This window comes from Chroicocephalus ridibundus, chromosome 2 (assembly GCF_963924245.1).
Source record: "Chroicocephalus ridibundus chromosome 2, bChrRid1.1, whole genome shotgun sequence".
NCBI lineage: Eukaryota > Metazoa > Chordata > Aves > Charadriiformes > Laridae > Chroicocephalus > Chroicocephalus ridibundus.
Window position 1 is genome coordinate 31,932,436 of NC_086285.1, and position 17,491 is coordinate 31,949,926.

A 17,491-nucleotide genomic window follows, 5' to 3' on the forward strand; every position below is an offset into this window, starting at 1 on the left:
TAATGCAGAGATTACACTGAATCAAACTTGGTTCAGTGCATACCATTCATAGGTACTAGTCGAACATCAATACCAGATGATCACTCTATAATGCAAATGACTAATCGTGCTCCAAGTTATTATTACATATTTATTACGTATGCTAGTCTGTGTAAAATTCATAAATTGATGGTTCATTTCCATTCATACATTCTCAAAAAATGAGGATGAAACTGTCTATAAACATTTGCCATCACACTAAACCGTAACTAGACCTAACAGCGTGACACATTCTAGATGAGGAAATGGACAGTAATTTAGCCTACCAGTTTTATACCTACAGTACCAAACAGCCTACTGGTACATATGTCTCTGAACATCTTGCTTCCACATATAAGGAAGGAACTGGACATGGTTTCCTTGTAACTGGGGATTGGTACTGACAAAGCCATGAGGCAGTGTAGCGGGTAATGCCCGAAAAGACAGCTTTTTGTGATGGCGTGCAATTTCATGAACCAAGACCAGACCTCCAGCTGGATCTTACCCCATGACACAGTTTATCGACAAACAGTTGTGCTTCTGTAACTGTTTTTGGGTTTATTCTGTGATCTGGAAACCTAAACAGATTCAATTTAAAATACAAATCCTTAGAAAAGTTTCTCCATTGCCATTTTTTTCCCTTCACTTAAATCACGTCCGTGATCTTGTATGAACCTCAAAATAGCTGCACTAGCATAACTGAGGAGGCAGAAAATTACATCAGGAGTGGCCAAGAGCACTAGGATAATCTTTAAACAGCTTTGCTGCTGAATAAAATACTCTTGAGTGCACCTTGGGCTGAGTTAGATGGAGCTGCCTTCTGAAGTCATAAGATCATTACTTTAGAGAGATAAAAGAAAGACAGAAACCATTGGCAATTCAAAACTGGCAGTAAAGTTGACTACACTAGGGAAGAAGTTGGCCATAGCAGTGGCTTGTGCCAACTGGGGAATGCATCTTCAGTCATCTGGGGGGCGGACTACTCAAGATGTGGTCAGTACAGGCTTAATTTAACCCTAATGGCAGAGAAGAAAGAAGTCAAGGACTCCTCCACAAAAATAAAAGAATGCTAATGATCTTCTCTCCTAGACATATAACATTTGAAAAAGATCATTTGAAACTGCTTCTTCATTTTGTCTCAATGCTAAATGAAAGCTTAGAAAGCCAGATTAATCAGGAGATAAGAGGGAAGAGCTACTCTGAACCAAAGTTATTCGAAAACAACAAAGGTCAAAGACATCATCAACCTGTGCTGCATAGACACTGAACGTGGAGTCAGCAGGAAACGTCAGCGTACGGAAGCTGATCTCCAGTGCATCCAACCGCACATTTGTCAAGGAAACAATTGTTTAAACTCACCTGCTGGTCAGGGAAATAAATTGGAAAATGGGGAAGTGAAAAACAAAGTAATGAGTATGGCAAAACAACATCATGATTTAGAACTCTTATGTGAGAAGCACTACCCTTAACAATAACAACCTTTAGAAGCACTACATGCTTATTGTATATTTTTTCTGTTGAGAAAAACTATTTTGTCAATGAGGTACTAAATATATACATTCTATTCACAGACCATCAAAAGCTGTTGTCTTGATTAGTCAGATGTTAAACACCACTAGGATGAAATAGATGTACTGTAATTTTTTTCTGATTAAATTAACCACACCTGTCCATTTTATGCACAATCACTGAAAACATGTTACAGTGTGATATAGCCTGAGGAAGACACCTGACTGGGTTTCCTGAACTCCTACCCAGTCTCACGCTTAATTAAAATCTATTTTTGGTGTGTGAAAGGCTTCATCAACTTTAATTCAAATTTGCTACTTTCTTCTTAATAAACATTGAATTAAATTTTTGTTCTATTTTATTATAAACATATGTATTATCCATTGGACTAAATAATTTAAGTCCACATAACTGTAAATGCATTTGTGTTTCAGGTGACAGGCAATAAGTATTAATCTCTCCATTGAGAAGAAAGTATAACCGGGTTATTTTCATAGTTATTTATTTTGCAATTATATCTGAAAGTCATAGCATTGGTTTTTAAAAGAGAAAATTATTCAAGTATAACATGATTTTTATCACTACACATTTTTCAAAACTTTGGCTCCCTAAAAGGATTGAAGTTTTAAAACGTATTGATAAGGTAATTCAATATGGTTGTAGAGAAAGTATTTTTGTGTTCTGAATGCCCTTTTTCTATATGTCCATTTGTTTCCCACCACTTCTCTGTTCTAACATTCAAAAAACAAAACTAAAGCACCTAACTTTTTTTACCTTAAAGTGATCCTCAGTTATTTTCCTTCGTATTTGAGAGATTTGAAAAAAAATGCAAAATAGAAAAGGAAATGACAGAGTATTATTGGGGGAGTGCATTTATTCAACTGGTTGTCAGATGGATGCGTGCACTCTCTTCAAGTCTAAGGGCAATGAAATGGGCTGAGTTACCATATGGCAAGGCATAAAATCTCATACGGGGAACTGTGGGAACACTGGAGTCTTGACAGTATCTGCAATAACCTTTCTGTGTTCAATGAAAGTCAATTAGAAATCATAACTTCATTCATCGTGATCTGTCAGACACAGAAAATCCAAAGTAAAGACTGAAGAATAGCTTTCGGTAAAAGATCACCTTAATCTGAATGAGTCAAGATAATGAAATTCTCACCTATAAAAATTAGTAGGTTGGGAAGGGGGGTGGTGTTTACCCTCTCACTGCTGTGGAAATCTTACTTTTGTTACAGCATATCCTCTACTCCTAGCCTCTCAATACCTGAGCAGATTAAAAAAATCGCTATAATCAAAAACCCTGACTTGAATCACCATAACTGCATTTTTCAAAGCTATTTATGTCTTCAAATGTCCTGTGATTTTACTTTTCACAACATATATCTGCCACAAAAGTGGGGGTGGGGAATATGAGATTCTCTTTCTGATTACTGACTGTAGAGCAGCCAGATAAAATCCAGGAAAAGGAAAAAAGTTAAATATTATTGTTCCCTGAAAATGTTTTCATCCCTTAGATTAAATCTTCGAGATAATATGCACTCTTAACATCCTTATTTTATAATTTTCTTATGTTACGGGTATCGATATGAAACATTAATAAGACCGGCAACCCCCTTCTCATTAGATACTCCATATGTGGACTTTTTTTAACCTTTTTGAATCTAGTTTTAGATATAATCATGAGATAGAATCTTCTGCTGGTGAATGACTTGAGATATGTTTATATGATTATGCAGTTAACCTTCTGATGCACTTCTCCTAACACAGAAATATCGAGTGCAACCTTGGTACATTAGTATGCAATTTAACATTTTATTTTGTGTGGTATCAAAGCCAACTTAAGGGGTTCTCATACTTCACTATGCTCAGTTGCTGGTGGCTGCCCTCATACTATACTCTTTATTGTGAAATGACACTTGTAGGTAACGGAGTTAGTGCATGAAGCGTGTATGTTCGTTTTTTAAATTCAAAACATTCCTGTGATCTGCTTGGCCTCAGTAACAGTTGCATTAACATAAACTGAGAAGTGTTAGACTGCAATACATGCATGGGAATAGGAGCCTGGGAAGGGGATCAGGTTTTAAATTTGCTTATACCCTGGGGAATATCTAACATTAAATGACATCCCTCGTGCATTAAGTTCATTCAGACAGTAACACTTGATACCAATTACGAGGTGGGAACTGAAAGCTGTGAAACAGCATTTCATTACATTGTTTCCAGGTTATAACTAACTATGTAAGTGCAGCTCTCTGACCTGCCTCTCACCTATATAAGTCCAAACTGGATCCCAGATCCACTCACTTCATATCGGCACTATAAAAAAAAATCAACCTGAGTACTAGTGCATTACTTTCCACAATGCCCCTGACTGCACAGAAGACCACGGCTATCTCACACTACTACCATGTCTGAAACATGAGTGCTCAGGATGGCTCATATCGCTCTGTTGTGATTGCAAAAGCACGTTCTTGAAACTGTTTAGAATGAATCTGTTAGATCATTAACTGCCTTTGACACAACTAACGTTGTTGGCATTGCTGGCATCTAAGTATACCAGTCCAAGGATTACATAATCTGCTCCTAAATGATAATCTCTTCTCTCAGAGGTCTTGGAATGCAGTTTTGGCTACACAATCTTCAGCTCTGAGAATCCTCCTAACATCTACCCTGAAGGATTTTGTCCCTTCTCTCAGTTTACTTTAAGGGACACTGTTTGAAAGAAGTAATCTAATGGAGGTAGTGGGGAAGAGGTAGGGAAAGACGACCGACGTGCAGTTTACTTGCTTGGCTCCATGCTTTAGAATCACACTGGATCCCTTTTTTTGTGCTTTTCGGATCCCACATCACCCATATCAATAGGTGCCATCTTCAGCCTGATCTTGGCCAAAAGACTGTAACATTTTTCAAGGCTTGAAGGATAAATTACAGTACTGACATGGTACGCAAGGCTACAAAAATTTGGGGATTTATGTGATGATCAAAAATGGCCATATTGTTAGTGTCTGTGATTCTGAAGTACGCTCTGAAAAACCTGCTCAGGGGGTAACTAATTCAGTATTTATGCCTGAGACTGATGGACAGATTAGTAGGAGAATGCTCCTTACCTCTATTTTATCATGTCTCTGATACACTAACATTTGAACATAAAATGAGGCATTTTGAATTTAAATCAATGTAATTGCTGACATATATAAAATGAAGCATGTCTTTAAAGTTTGTGTGATTGGACTTTAGTATATAACTGTACTGTTAGAATGCTTCCTATCTACAGAAATGAAAAGGTTTCTTCACTGTAGGAAATCTTATGAAGAGGATGGAGAGTCTACTCACTAAATCTTTGAAAGGCCAGTCATATATTAGAAAACGGAATATTGTTTCCAATTTAAATTATTGGCCTGTCTGCATAATTATTACAGAGATTAAAAGAAAACTGTTATAACTTCAAAGTTGCAATGGAAAATATAGCAACTCACATCTTCATGCAAATCACACAAAACCATACACTGATCATAGCTACTTTTTCTGATGTGAAAACAAAAGTGTTCTATCGAACTCATTCTCGTTTTTAACTGCAGAATGTGCACATGCTAGTGCGCACCTCTTCTAAACAGAGCAATGGGATGTTCATGTGCGAGACATAACAGTATAGAATGTTGGATTTCTTTTCATATACAAACTTTTAACACTCATTTTTAAACATGTCACAGAGATCAGCATAGAGAAAGAGAGGGAGAAAAAAAGAAAAAAAGCTAAAACCTTACCTTTCTCCTTGTTTCCCACCACTTTTAGGATTGACAAAAACTAAAAGTGGATGAGTGCCTGGAACTGGAGTGATCTAAAAGAAGGGAATAACACAGCCACTCATTAATGCTGTGTGTTGCATTCATTTTTTCCTATAGTAGACAGAAAACAAAAAGCTTAATGCAAACTCTATGTTATGCTATGTAATCCAGCTGGAAGCAATTCCATAATTTGCAATAATCCTTACTTCATTAATTTGCCACAAAATTGCAAGTGTTTTGTTTGGTTTTTTTTTAAATGCTAGCTGTCTGTCTTACAGCTGCAATGCCATTTTAACCTATAATTCCATTGCAATATTGATATATATAGGTTACATTCATTAATAGAGAAGAAAACTTTAAATGCAAGAAATGCATGACTGATCCTGACAGTAATTTCCTATGGAAAAAGCTATGAAGAAGCTGTAGTGAGAAATGACACTGTATTATGAAGGTCAAATATAGCTATATGGAATTTTAAACTTGACAGAAAAATTCATTCTTTTTTTTTTTTAAATAACAGAAACCTGCAATATTTAATACAGTATGAAATCACACACCTCTTAACATTTAAGAAATGCAAGAATAATTAGTTGCTTTAAACACCTTAGAAAGCTGAAAAAATTTAAAAAGTAAAGGAGAAAACACATGGAAGAAGGACAAGCCTGAGGAAAAGAATGGAGAGGAGGATATAGTGGAAAAAACAATGACTTCTATCATGTGTTTTAATTCTTTTGTGCATGGAATGTTTTACATGTTCACATTAATGTTTAGCTTCCCAAACTAACACCCTCCTTCAAAGTAGCAGTATTAGTCTGCACATTCAGATAGTTTAAGACGTGGGTGTTCACTGCCTTTGCTCCGTAGACTTGAAGAACATAAAAAAATTAGATCAGATGATCTCTTTCTAATATCTGTTTTTAAACCGTAAAGTTAGACTGTACATATTTAAAATTATCACTTTTAGACATATATCAATTCTAGAATGTTTAAAAGTATATGAAGAGTTCAAAGCCAATATCTCCAAAGTCATGCACTAACAACTTCAGAGACGAAGCTTAGACTGTCTGTTTCAAAATGATACATTGAAAGCTCTAGCACCAAATTCTTATTCATAATTCCTGAAATAACAAAATCTTTTCAGCTGAAGATTTCATAAAATGTAATTTCATAAATGTAAGGCAAAACTTGAGAAACATGATAGCTAAGGAGTCTTACAGTCATCCTATAGACATAGGCCTATAGTCCTATCTAAAAGCACTTCTAGGAGGAAGTGTTAAGCACTAGTGTGTCAACTCCATCCATAACTTCAGAAACAATGGATCCGAACCTGCTCCAATATATACAACAAATAACGAAAAACTCCAGCAAACTCGGTGGAATTAAACCTAGCATAAAACCAACACAGTATCACATTCTGGCACAGTATGTTGTTATAGTAAAGTGCTGTATGTTGAAACATATATCAAATCGCAGGATGTAGTGAAGTTTGTCATATATTTAATTTTTATCTACTGTTTTAATCAATTTTAGTTATTTAGCCAATTCCCATGATGTTTGTTCCTGTGAACTAAGTGTAAACCAATGGTGCTCATTGTGACAGAGATGGACTACCTACTGAACTCCCTTAGGACGCAGGTTAATTAATGAGACTCATCCTAAGGTTATACATGATCTATTACTTCCTCTAATTAGAAATAATAATCCTGATCATTATGCTGGTTAGCTAGAAAGAAGTAAGATGAATGTGCTTAACTATGATTAATTGTCTTTAAGTCGCGCAGATCTCCACTGCCACTAAGTTATCTGCTCACTGCTGTCTGATGGAAGGAAGGTTTGGTCTTGATACTTTTCTCAACAAAAGCTAAATGATGAACTTATTTCTATTTTAAATCTTTTATTTCAAAACTTAACCATATTATTAGAAGTAGAAGGTTTAGGACCATCAAAAAAAATAAAATTTAATAACCAGTTTGTATTCCTCTCAATTCCAAAATAAGGACAGTTTCAATTAATTTCTAACAGCTTTTCCAAATTACTTTTCTAGATAATGTAGATTTTTCCATATAATAAACAATGCAACTAAAGGTTTAAAATAAATTGGTGAATATTTTCACACCCTAATCTAGCACGATTTAAAGGCAATCTCCACAAAGTTATTGGACAAGTGATTTAAAGTTTGGGGTTTTTTTTAAAAAAATGGTGGTGGAGTGATTCTATAAATTCTATGTAGCTTCTCCCATACTGAAAACAGAGGTCTCAAAGGAGTAGTATGAAGATTTGCTGGGTATCTTTGATATATTATCTCAGGAACTTAAAACATAAACAAATGCAATTAACATAACAATCGAGTTTTCTGAATAAAGAAGGTTCCAAAAAAAGGTCACAAAAATTCTTTTCTTGTTCACTGAAGATCATGTTAAAATGAAACCATGCCAGCAAAATCAGAGTATTAGAATCAGAGTAGCATGCTTTGGCTAAATATGGGAGAATTGGAGTAGTACGCTTCGGTCAGCTACAGCAATTTTTTGCTCCAGACTATCTTTAGGCAAAATACTAACATTAATTACCAGTTATATTTATGGACACTTACATCATTGTGGAAATTGTTCCAAAATTATACAATCTGTGAGTGAAAAAAACACTAGCAATCTCACTGATCCCAGCCTTTCACTATGGTATCCTTTAAGGTCCACTCAGCCTTACAACGATCAGGTTATCATTATTGATACTGATCAAAAATTTAATAGTTGGTGCTAAGATGGGTTCCTGTTACTTGAAACCAATTTTATCCAACAGAGAAAAAACCCCACAGTATAATCAGCAAATTACTGCAGAATTATTTCTAATGTTATCGCTATGATTACATCATAGTGCACTATGTTATAGATGTGGCATTACAGAACAACACAAAGCACTTCAGAAAACACCTCAAATCCATTCAATAACTATTCTACGACCTTAGTCCTCACTGTTTCTTTCTCTCCTTCTCAAGCAATAATAAATGAAAGTAATGATGAATCCTAGGCTTGGAAAAAGAAGATAGAACATAAGCTTTGGATCATACTACCAAACTTATAGAAAAATTTATGCCCTAATTATCTGAAAGCAGAAATCTTAATAATTTAAGGTTGTAAGCGAAAGAGTCAGTGGTGCTAGTATTCTGCTATTTTGAACAGACCAGAGTGGGAAACAGAGGCTTGAAAAATACCTGAAAATATACTATAAGCATAAGCTATCTACTGCTTGGGGTAAAACCAAAATTCATAATGATACGTGGCACTGCTACTGAAAGGAGATGCCAAAGATGCTCCTGTATCTAGAGCAGTTGAGCTCACTGGAATTGCATGGATATCATCCAAAAGCTAGAAAACTCTGTGGGCTTCCTTTAGCACTGGTTTATTAGTCATACTGAGATGGAATCGACAGAACTTGAGCTTTCTGTTGATGAATACTCTCGGCTTTTTGCTTCATGCTCTGTCACAGATGATCCAGATAGCAATGCAGCCTATGAGGATGGTAAGTACAGGAAGAGAACCTTGAAAGCCATGGATAATGATCACTGTAATATCCTACTAGACCATCAATGGAGCAGCCAGGTGACTGCATAGGTTTTAAGGTTTGTTTTTTGTTTGTTTTTTTTTCTCCCTTTTCTTTGAGTTGTCATAATAAGCATGTGTCACTAACCTAAAAAGATGAAACAATAAAATAAGCATTTCCGTCCTGACACAATAAAGTATATCATGAAATAATTATGAGCTATACAGCATTTGATATATGGTAATGGAATCTTTTACATTTTACTGAACCCTCAACTGCAACACATCAAAAGATACAGAGAACAGTCAACTATGTGTATTAAATGATTATCACGATGTTATCATGCTCATCATTTAACTCCACAGGAAATAAAGCAGCATCATATATGTTCAACTTCACCCCACAATATAGCTGTTTTAGAGCTAGTTTTCCCTCCTCCTTAATGTCTTAGGAAATCCTACCAAGCACACAAGAAGCAGATTTGCACCGCAGCATTCCTGTACAGATGGAAGAATTTACCTATTGCATTTTTAAATATGTAAAAGTGAAATATTAGAAGAGTGAATGTATAGGATATATTTCACATTAAAGATTCTATCATTGTCTTCATACCTACAAGGATCTTCTTAAAATTAAAATAACAATAATCACACCTGAAGACCTTGTCCATCTACGGTGACGGAATTCGCTCTTTGCATCTTGTTCCGCTCTCCCAGTTTGTTCATCTGCTGGGGGCAACTCTTTTCTTTTTTCACTGTTGCCTGTCTTTCCTTGAAAAAGGAAGAGAAAAGGAGAAAATGGAATATTTTAACACATTGTATAATGCTATACAACTGTAACTGAGACTGTGCCTCCACAAAGTTGTTTTTTGACTAGAAAGTAATGTCAGATTCTGCTTTAATGAAAATGATATCTCAGTCAAGTTATTACACAATGTCTGGCCACTTCACATAACATCTATCTATGTGCCTGGACATTCCATAATGACTAGGCAATAGATGGATGAAAAGTGTGCAGTCACAACACAAATTAATGCAATGATATGAAAAGATAATCCGACATTGCCGGGATGGCATTCTGAAACTTGAAAGCCGATCATACAAAATACTTGATCGCTTAATAAGCACATTGATAAGAGATCAGTAATTTATCAAAATGACATCCTAACTGCTAGCAGAGGTTGGATGCTTCAAGAGTACTTAACCACTTTGGCAAAATATACCTATCCTAAATGTACCATAGTCAATTGTCTGAGTGGCTTTTTATAAAATTTGTATTTTGTATCAGAAAGAAACCAGAATCTACATCAGATTCAAAGCCATTGGCAACTTTTGATGCTGATACACAGCACAATCAGATGGTTATTTGAAAGAGGAAAGCTCAGAAGTATGTTGCCGTAATTATATTTTGAACTGTAGTCAGGTCATTTCAGAGAACTGAAAAAAGTCTTTGCTCTTTGTATTTCATTTATCCTATTTATAAACTGCACCCAGCATGTCCTTTTAGGTTGTCCAAAAATGCACCACAAATTAAGGCAGCAGATGTTTATCAAATAGAATCAGTGTCCCCAATCCCGACTGCACCCCAGTCACTCTCCTCACTTCACAAGTGCAAGGAGGCTTTAAACTAGTCAGGGGAATGGGCTGGCACAAAGCTGCTGCACTACAAAGGAGCATGAAGGACACTGTTGCACCCCCTGCAACTGCACTCAGTAATCAGTTCATTAAATGTTACCATTTCTGTTCCATACCAGGCCAAACCCATCTCTGTGCTACCTCTGATAAGGCCTTAGGGATTGCATTAGCAATTAATCCATGCCACTCTTTCTGGAGCAGTTTAAACTGGTAAGAAACATTGACACAGATTCTGTGGCAGGAAGGGAATAACTCCCAGCTTAATACGCTGCCTTCTAATGCAGACATGGACCACCACTGTTTTTATACCATCTTTAGTAACCTTAAAATTTGAGGCTGACACAGCCTCAATCTAGTCCTGATGCAAAGAGTGGTCCAAGTCATCCCAGGCTGCTTTGGGTAACCAAATGCTTTGGTGAATGGTGGCAATATGATCACGTTTCCTATAAAAGGACTGACAAACTTATGCCACAGAAGAAAAAAAGAAAAAAGTGGCGTCTACACTATTTCCCATACACAGTGAGATCCCTAGAAGGTTAGTTGATTGAAGTAACTTGATCAGCTCAAAAGGAGGTCCAAGAGTCTAGACTACAACGTCATTGCTTTAAACACAAAACAGTAAAAGCAATTAGAGCTATTCACTTCAGCTTTAACCTTCAAAACACAGACAAACACTGTCCATATTAGTGCCTAAGAAATCACTGACTCTGCACTTCGTTATTTGATGACTTCTTAGAAACTAGAACTAGGATGAGGCATCCAAACAGAATAACATTTGTGAACTAACACAAAACATTAATGCACAATGGTATTGGTTAGTGCCAAGGATAGAGAGTAAGTAACTTTAGTATGAAGGATTCTTCACACTTCATTACATATATAAGGAGCAGCTTTGGGGTTTTAAACAATTTTGCAAATAACCACCGTTAAAAGTCACTACATTTTACAAAAAGTAAGCATACCATGTTAAACAGGATTTTATATTACGGCCAAATCTGGCTCTTGGATATTGAAACATCTTCAAAAAAAAATCAGACGTCAGGAACGCAGGTAACAGTAAGGAACAGATCCAGTACACTGAGTATGTGCATTTAGGGAGGTTAAAAAACCCACTGTTCAAAAGAGGCCTACTTATGAAGTGTCGCACTAAAAATCTTGCTTATATCATGCTATTACTTAGAGGAAAAGTATTTATACACTGCTGAGAACTCTCTTTACATAAAGGATGCTTACTACAGTACCCAAAATGGCTGTTATCAATCACTTACAAGCAAAATGCAGTAACAATTACCTCAAGCAAAGTTTTGGATATCGTTTTTTTTGTTCCAGCATGATATAGACACAGCAATACAAATACCCTCAGCTGGCCCTGGCTCTGTGACTGCTGCATTAGCAGCATTGCTTTTCCAATTTGTATTACCTGTCCCATAAGTAAAACAATTGCTTGACTCACAGACAAAGCCAGCTTCTCCTAAGCAGTGACTACACAAGATTAGGCCATACACCTCATACAATATGAAGCAAAAAGTATATTAATGATACTGAGTTGTCTAGAATGTTATTTAAAAAATCAAATATGGATACCTGACCTCATTATAATCGAAGGTCTGCTTCCTTCAATGATGACTTTTGAAGAAAGTACAAATAAAGTATTTGGTAGCACGCATCTTATATGCATACAATACATGTCACTACCTGTGCCAATAGTGCTCTCTGAAATATTTCTGAAGAAGCTGATAGAAGATTCTAGATTTCCTAGAGTTATAAGTCCTGTAATTTTTAGAAACGTGTCACACCAGCAAGGATCTAACTTATAGTTTGTATGAAATAATATAATGATGTGTATCTTAATTTTACTGAATAAATCTATTAATGGAACACAAAAAAGATTTACCATTTCATTTAAAAAAAAAATAAAAATCTTTAAAATGTTCTTGCCCAGATACTTTGTTTTATATATGAAATAGAAAGCTGGCTTTCTAATTCAGTTGTACATGACTGTTTGAATAACTTTCTTTCAGGAACTATAACATTACTATGCTATCCGAGAGTGTCAGGAACTAAACAGTGTAATTTTTTAATGAGATAATAACAGTTTAATAAAATCATCTATGGATAATAGCCTACAAATTCTAGCAGTGTTAAGTCAAATTCGACATGCATTGAATAAATGGTTTTACAAAATGCAAAAATTTATTTTGCAAGGTAAGAAACATTTCTACAACAGTTGTGCTGTATTTAATATCTTGTTAATTAAAGCATACAAAATGATAAACGTATCTATGAACCATTTTGTTTAGTGGACATGCATGAGGTTGATAGAGATACTGAATACAGCATTTTAAAAGCTATTGTACATTTTGATGGCTCAAAGAATCAAGCTTTTCTGTTCTTTTGGTATGTGCCACAGCACATACCTTTCCAAATAGTACTTACCACTAGAAAAAAATTTTCCACCCATTTTTGCACCTCTCATGCCTTTTTTCTCATGCCTTTTTTCTCCCCTTGAACTTTCACTCTGAAGTCAGTGTCCATTAACTGGAGCTTCTATCGTTCAAGTATTGCTCCAGAGAGATCACTGTCAGATAGGAACTATTCAATTGTATCTATCCCTTATCCATCCAAATAATAAAAAAGAATTGATAAATAAGACAAGGCCTTTCAAATGACAACACAGAATACCATATTTAGATTTTTAGTTCAGCCCCAAAATGCACTTTTATAGCAAGAAGAATATACAATATCACGATCTGTTAGTACTCGTGCGTACATGGATGCCTCCCGTTACGCACCTCAGGGAGCAAACCTCCTAAAGTGGGTAGCGTCTGTTGGAAAAAGAGAACGTTAGGCTGCAACACCGAACAGCTGGGACGGCAAGGGCCATGGAGAGAAGCTCATGAGGAATGTTACCTTGCAACAGTTGTACTTAACAAACGTACGCGGTGCTTTTTTACACATTTGCACAGCTGTACTCCCCCAACGTTTTGGCTGTCATATTACATAATTTATATTCTGGGAAGTATGTGTGGGATCATTTTATCACCAGCTAAAAATATTAGAAAACCTGAGGACTATATTGTTTTGAATAGTGAAAAGAACTACTTGATACGTGGGGAGTATTCTTTTTATTTTATCTTCCAAGTCTTTAACTCCTCATCCAAAGTGAGGAATCTTATTTAAAAAGCTTTCTTCGACTACAACTGACAAGCTGTATAACATTCATCCTCAAAAAGTATTTCTACTCTTCCTTTATATAGAAGTACAGTCTTTTCCTTTTCCACTGACATTTAGAAATATCATACTCTATCAAAGCTATTACAAGAAAACAGATGAAGTAACTAATGGCTTACTAAATAGTTACCTCTTTACATTTTAACTGCTAACATAGAATCCAGTGCCAACGCAGCATAAATTGCTTTTTCTCACCTTGTCTCTTAATCAATAAGTGCAAATATATTTTTCTGGATTATTTCTTACATAGCTGAGATTATCTAAATCAATTTATTTTATACATTAAACAATAATTTATTTATACTTCAAATAGGATTGTAAAGCCATTAGTGAATGGTTAATACCATTACACAGTTTGTCAAATAACTACTGAAAATTTGAGATTCCTTCTGTATGATAATTATCTCTTCTATACCATATGCTTTCAAGATGAGGGATAGAGCCTAAAGCTCAACTTGGGGATGGGAGTACATAAGGAGAGAACCAAATTATATGCTAATACGCATAAACTGAAACAGTTATAAAAAAAAAAATCTTATTTTAGAACTCTGAAGCTTGAAAGACATTGATCAGAGGAACCTGGTCATGGAAGATCAGATGGAATGCATGGAATACTGTGTAAAGGTATCCTCAGATGTTTGCAGAATGAAGGCCATAGAAGTTTAAGTGTATGACTTGAATACCAAACTGACGCTTTGGGTTTTTTTAAAGGAACTTGGAGGAAGGTTCCTCCATGATTCCTTAGAGCTATGTTGTTTAATGACATGGGATCTCCAAGGGATGCAATTTCTGTCCAGAGTTACACAATAACCAAAAAGAATGAAAGATTTAGATACTCTGAAAACTGCAAAAAGGCCACCATCCCCAAAACCTGGAGAACAAGCTATCTGTAATATCTATTAGATACCACATCCAACTAACTATGGCTTAGATGTGCTAAAGTGTTTTGAAAATTTACTTTATAAAATTTTCTCCACAGTTCCAGCTCTAACCCTGTGTACGTACTAAATCAGAAGGGCCAATACTCAGATACCACAACATGATGCCTTGAAAGGTCACAGAGGCATAGCACAACGCTCTACATCCATGGGCTGAAGCTAAAAGTCATCCTGTGAACAAGATCAGTGAACAATTCACTGGCAAAAATACTGCTCAGTGAGCTGCACATGCCCATACTGTAAAGGAAAGGTAAGGCTTCTAATTTATCTTGGAGCCGCCTTGATAGAAACCTTTGCAGCAAAAAAAACAACACAAAACCAACATCTAAACCCCCCCCCAAAACACACCTCACTTTATGTGAATCAGGAGGAGTTATTTTGTCACCCATATTACTAGTAGCAAACATATGTGGAAAAAGACAAGGCTGGAATACAGACAATGTCATTTGAGAATACCTTCCAAAATAACTAACCGCAAGACTGTTCTGAAGAAGTAATCGCTACATGGTAATTTTATATATATACTTTGCGTTAATTGTTTAATATGTCTTAATTAAGATCAAAATCACAATCGAGTATTTCTCATTTAGCATGTCGGCCTTACTTCATTTAGTTGGCTGAAGATAACTTGCCTTACATGTTGTACCCATTCAATATATGCATCAACATGCACCAAGTGTAGGGCCCAAGACTTTCAATTTAGTTTGCAACCTAAAATTAACTTGGGCTATAGCTGGGAATTATATATATCATCTAAGAAAGACAAAAGAGTTGGAAAAGAATTTTGAAAATAAAAACATGTTAAAGTACGATGGGAGAGGATGTAAGAAATAAACTTAGGGACAGACAGTCATGATAAGTTGTGGGCAGGCAACTAGATATAACTTAAAATGATTGAATGGCTGCCATTTCAGTTTATCAGCATCTTATTATTTTAACATTGAACTGTGTTTGCCGAACAGATAATTAGTTAGGAAGATACATTTTCCTCCAGGGCAATTATTAATTTCCTTCTGACTTCAAAGAAATGAAAAAGCTCTTAGTGTAGATAAGCACACCATTATATTTCAAGTCTGGTTTAGATTCTTAGAGAACTGAATCTGCAATATGATAGACAACTGAAAATAAAAAAAGTGTTTTGGTTTTTTTTGTTAAATCTATATCAATTGCTATGTCATTACCTAATATTCAACAACCAGATTTAAATTTCCCTCCCCAGAGAAGAATATATATCCAAATAACTGGGGTTTTTTTTGTAGTATCTTCGTTCAAAAACTCAGAATAAGGCTACACTCAACTTCAAAGGATCGAGTTGCTCATAAAGATGCTTACACTCTGCACTGACTTTCTGCGCTCCATGTTGAGCTTGGATTCAACTGAGTTATACCTGATCTCTACTATAATAAAAAGAGAAGAATCATTTTAGGATTTCAACTAGAAAGGGGATTAGAAAGCTCATTCTTCAACCAGCAACTGCTAATTCTCTTTTTCTCTCTCTACATCTCTGCTTTCCTATGTGAGTAACATTTATCTACCTCACAGGAAAACAGTATTTGTGAAACATATTATCAGACATGGAAAAATATCTAATGAACTAGACTACAATTATAACACAGCCATTAGCTATCTAGTCTTTCTAGTCTTTCTAAATACTGACAGCCAAAGAAAATTCTTGTACAATATTTTTAACTTTAATTATGTATTACTTTTTGCCAGCATCTCAACACACTTGCTATATTTACACAAAAGTTTGAAGCTACAGATCATAACGTATATTGTTTAGTTGCACAAGACACATTGCTTAGCTAAAACATTTGTAATCTGTTGTGTATATTGTTTTACTTACCTAAATAGAACTAGCTATAAACAAAAGACTTTTGAACATTTATGACCTTGTATAATGAAATGCCAAACCAACTCAAACTCAACCTAAATCAGATACATCTGTTTCCTCCACCAAAATAAACAGCCATTTACATTTTAAAATGTGGTCAAGTGAATTTGACTTATGATTGTATTTTATATTAGATGTATATAGGAAAATTATATACACAAATATATATATTATACATATATATATGAAAATTCTCTCTATATTTTATGTATAAAAAATTCTATCTCTATATAGTCTATATTTATGAGTAGAACTTATGCTTAAATGATTTTGTCCTAAAAAGTTATAAAAATCTTCACTAGACAAAAGAAGAGCCAAATTAATCCATAAGAGAAAATAAACAAAGAGTTGTTCCAAACTTTTTATGAAGATGACCAATTTATCCCAGAATGCTGAACAATGAAGTTGAAAATTGAACAGAAGGAAACATATCCAATTTTAATTTTTTTTTCCACTTTTTGTCTTCAATATTACACCAGACCCTCCCTCTTTGAAATAAACTGGTTACCATGGACACAGTGATAACTGCCATATAGTAATACTCACACTGTAATCAGGGTACCTTATGGTTTACAATTTATTCCATAATTTTCTTTTTAGCCCATGATTAGCTGTTTTAATTACAATTTTAAAAACCAATGTTAGAAATTAAGTAAAAAATAATTCATTGTAAAACTCACATAAACAATAGGAGACTCAAAATCATCATACATTATGAAATAAGTAAATATTTATTAAATACTAGGCCTTTTATTGGTTGATTTGTCATTATCCAAGGCTATACCTATTTTGGTGGGAAACAGAAAAATCTAATTACTTTTCTACAAACCTAAATATGAATTAGAACATCTTACGTGTTCATCAATAAACAGAGCAAATTAAAGGAAGGCATGAAATGAAGAAGACAAAATGTATGTTAGCATTTTTCCTTTTCTGCCT

General features: G+C 35.0%; 1 protein-coding gene across 8 annotated transcripts in view; it reads right to left on the reverse strand.

Annotated features, from left to right (window-relative positions):
* Window positions 1-17,491, reverse strand: part of DGKB (diacylglycerol kinase beta) — a 379,831-nt gene that overhangs the window by 221,491 nt on the left and 140,849 nt on the right. For 6 of the 8 annotated variants that reach the window (XM_063324934.1, XM_063324933.1, XM_063324935.1 and 3 more), the window contains 3 exons: window positions 13,282-13,314; window positions 9,509-9,625; window positions 5,298-5,371 (listed from right to left, as the gene is read on the reverse strand). In XM_063324934.1, coding sequence (XP_063181004.1) covers window positions 5,298-5,371; window positions 9,509-9,625; window positions 13,282-13,314 — 224 coding nt within the window. The remainder of the gene's footprint in view (window positions 1-5,297; window positions 5,372-9,508; window positions 9,626-13,281; window positions 13,315-17,491) is intronic. The other 2 variants (XM_063324939.1, XM_063324938.1) reach the window with 1 other exon arrangement.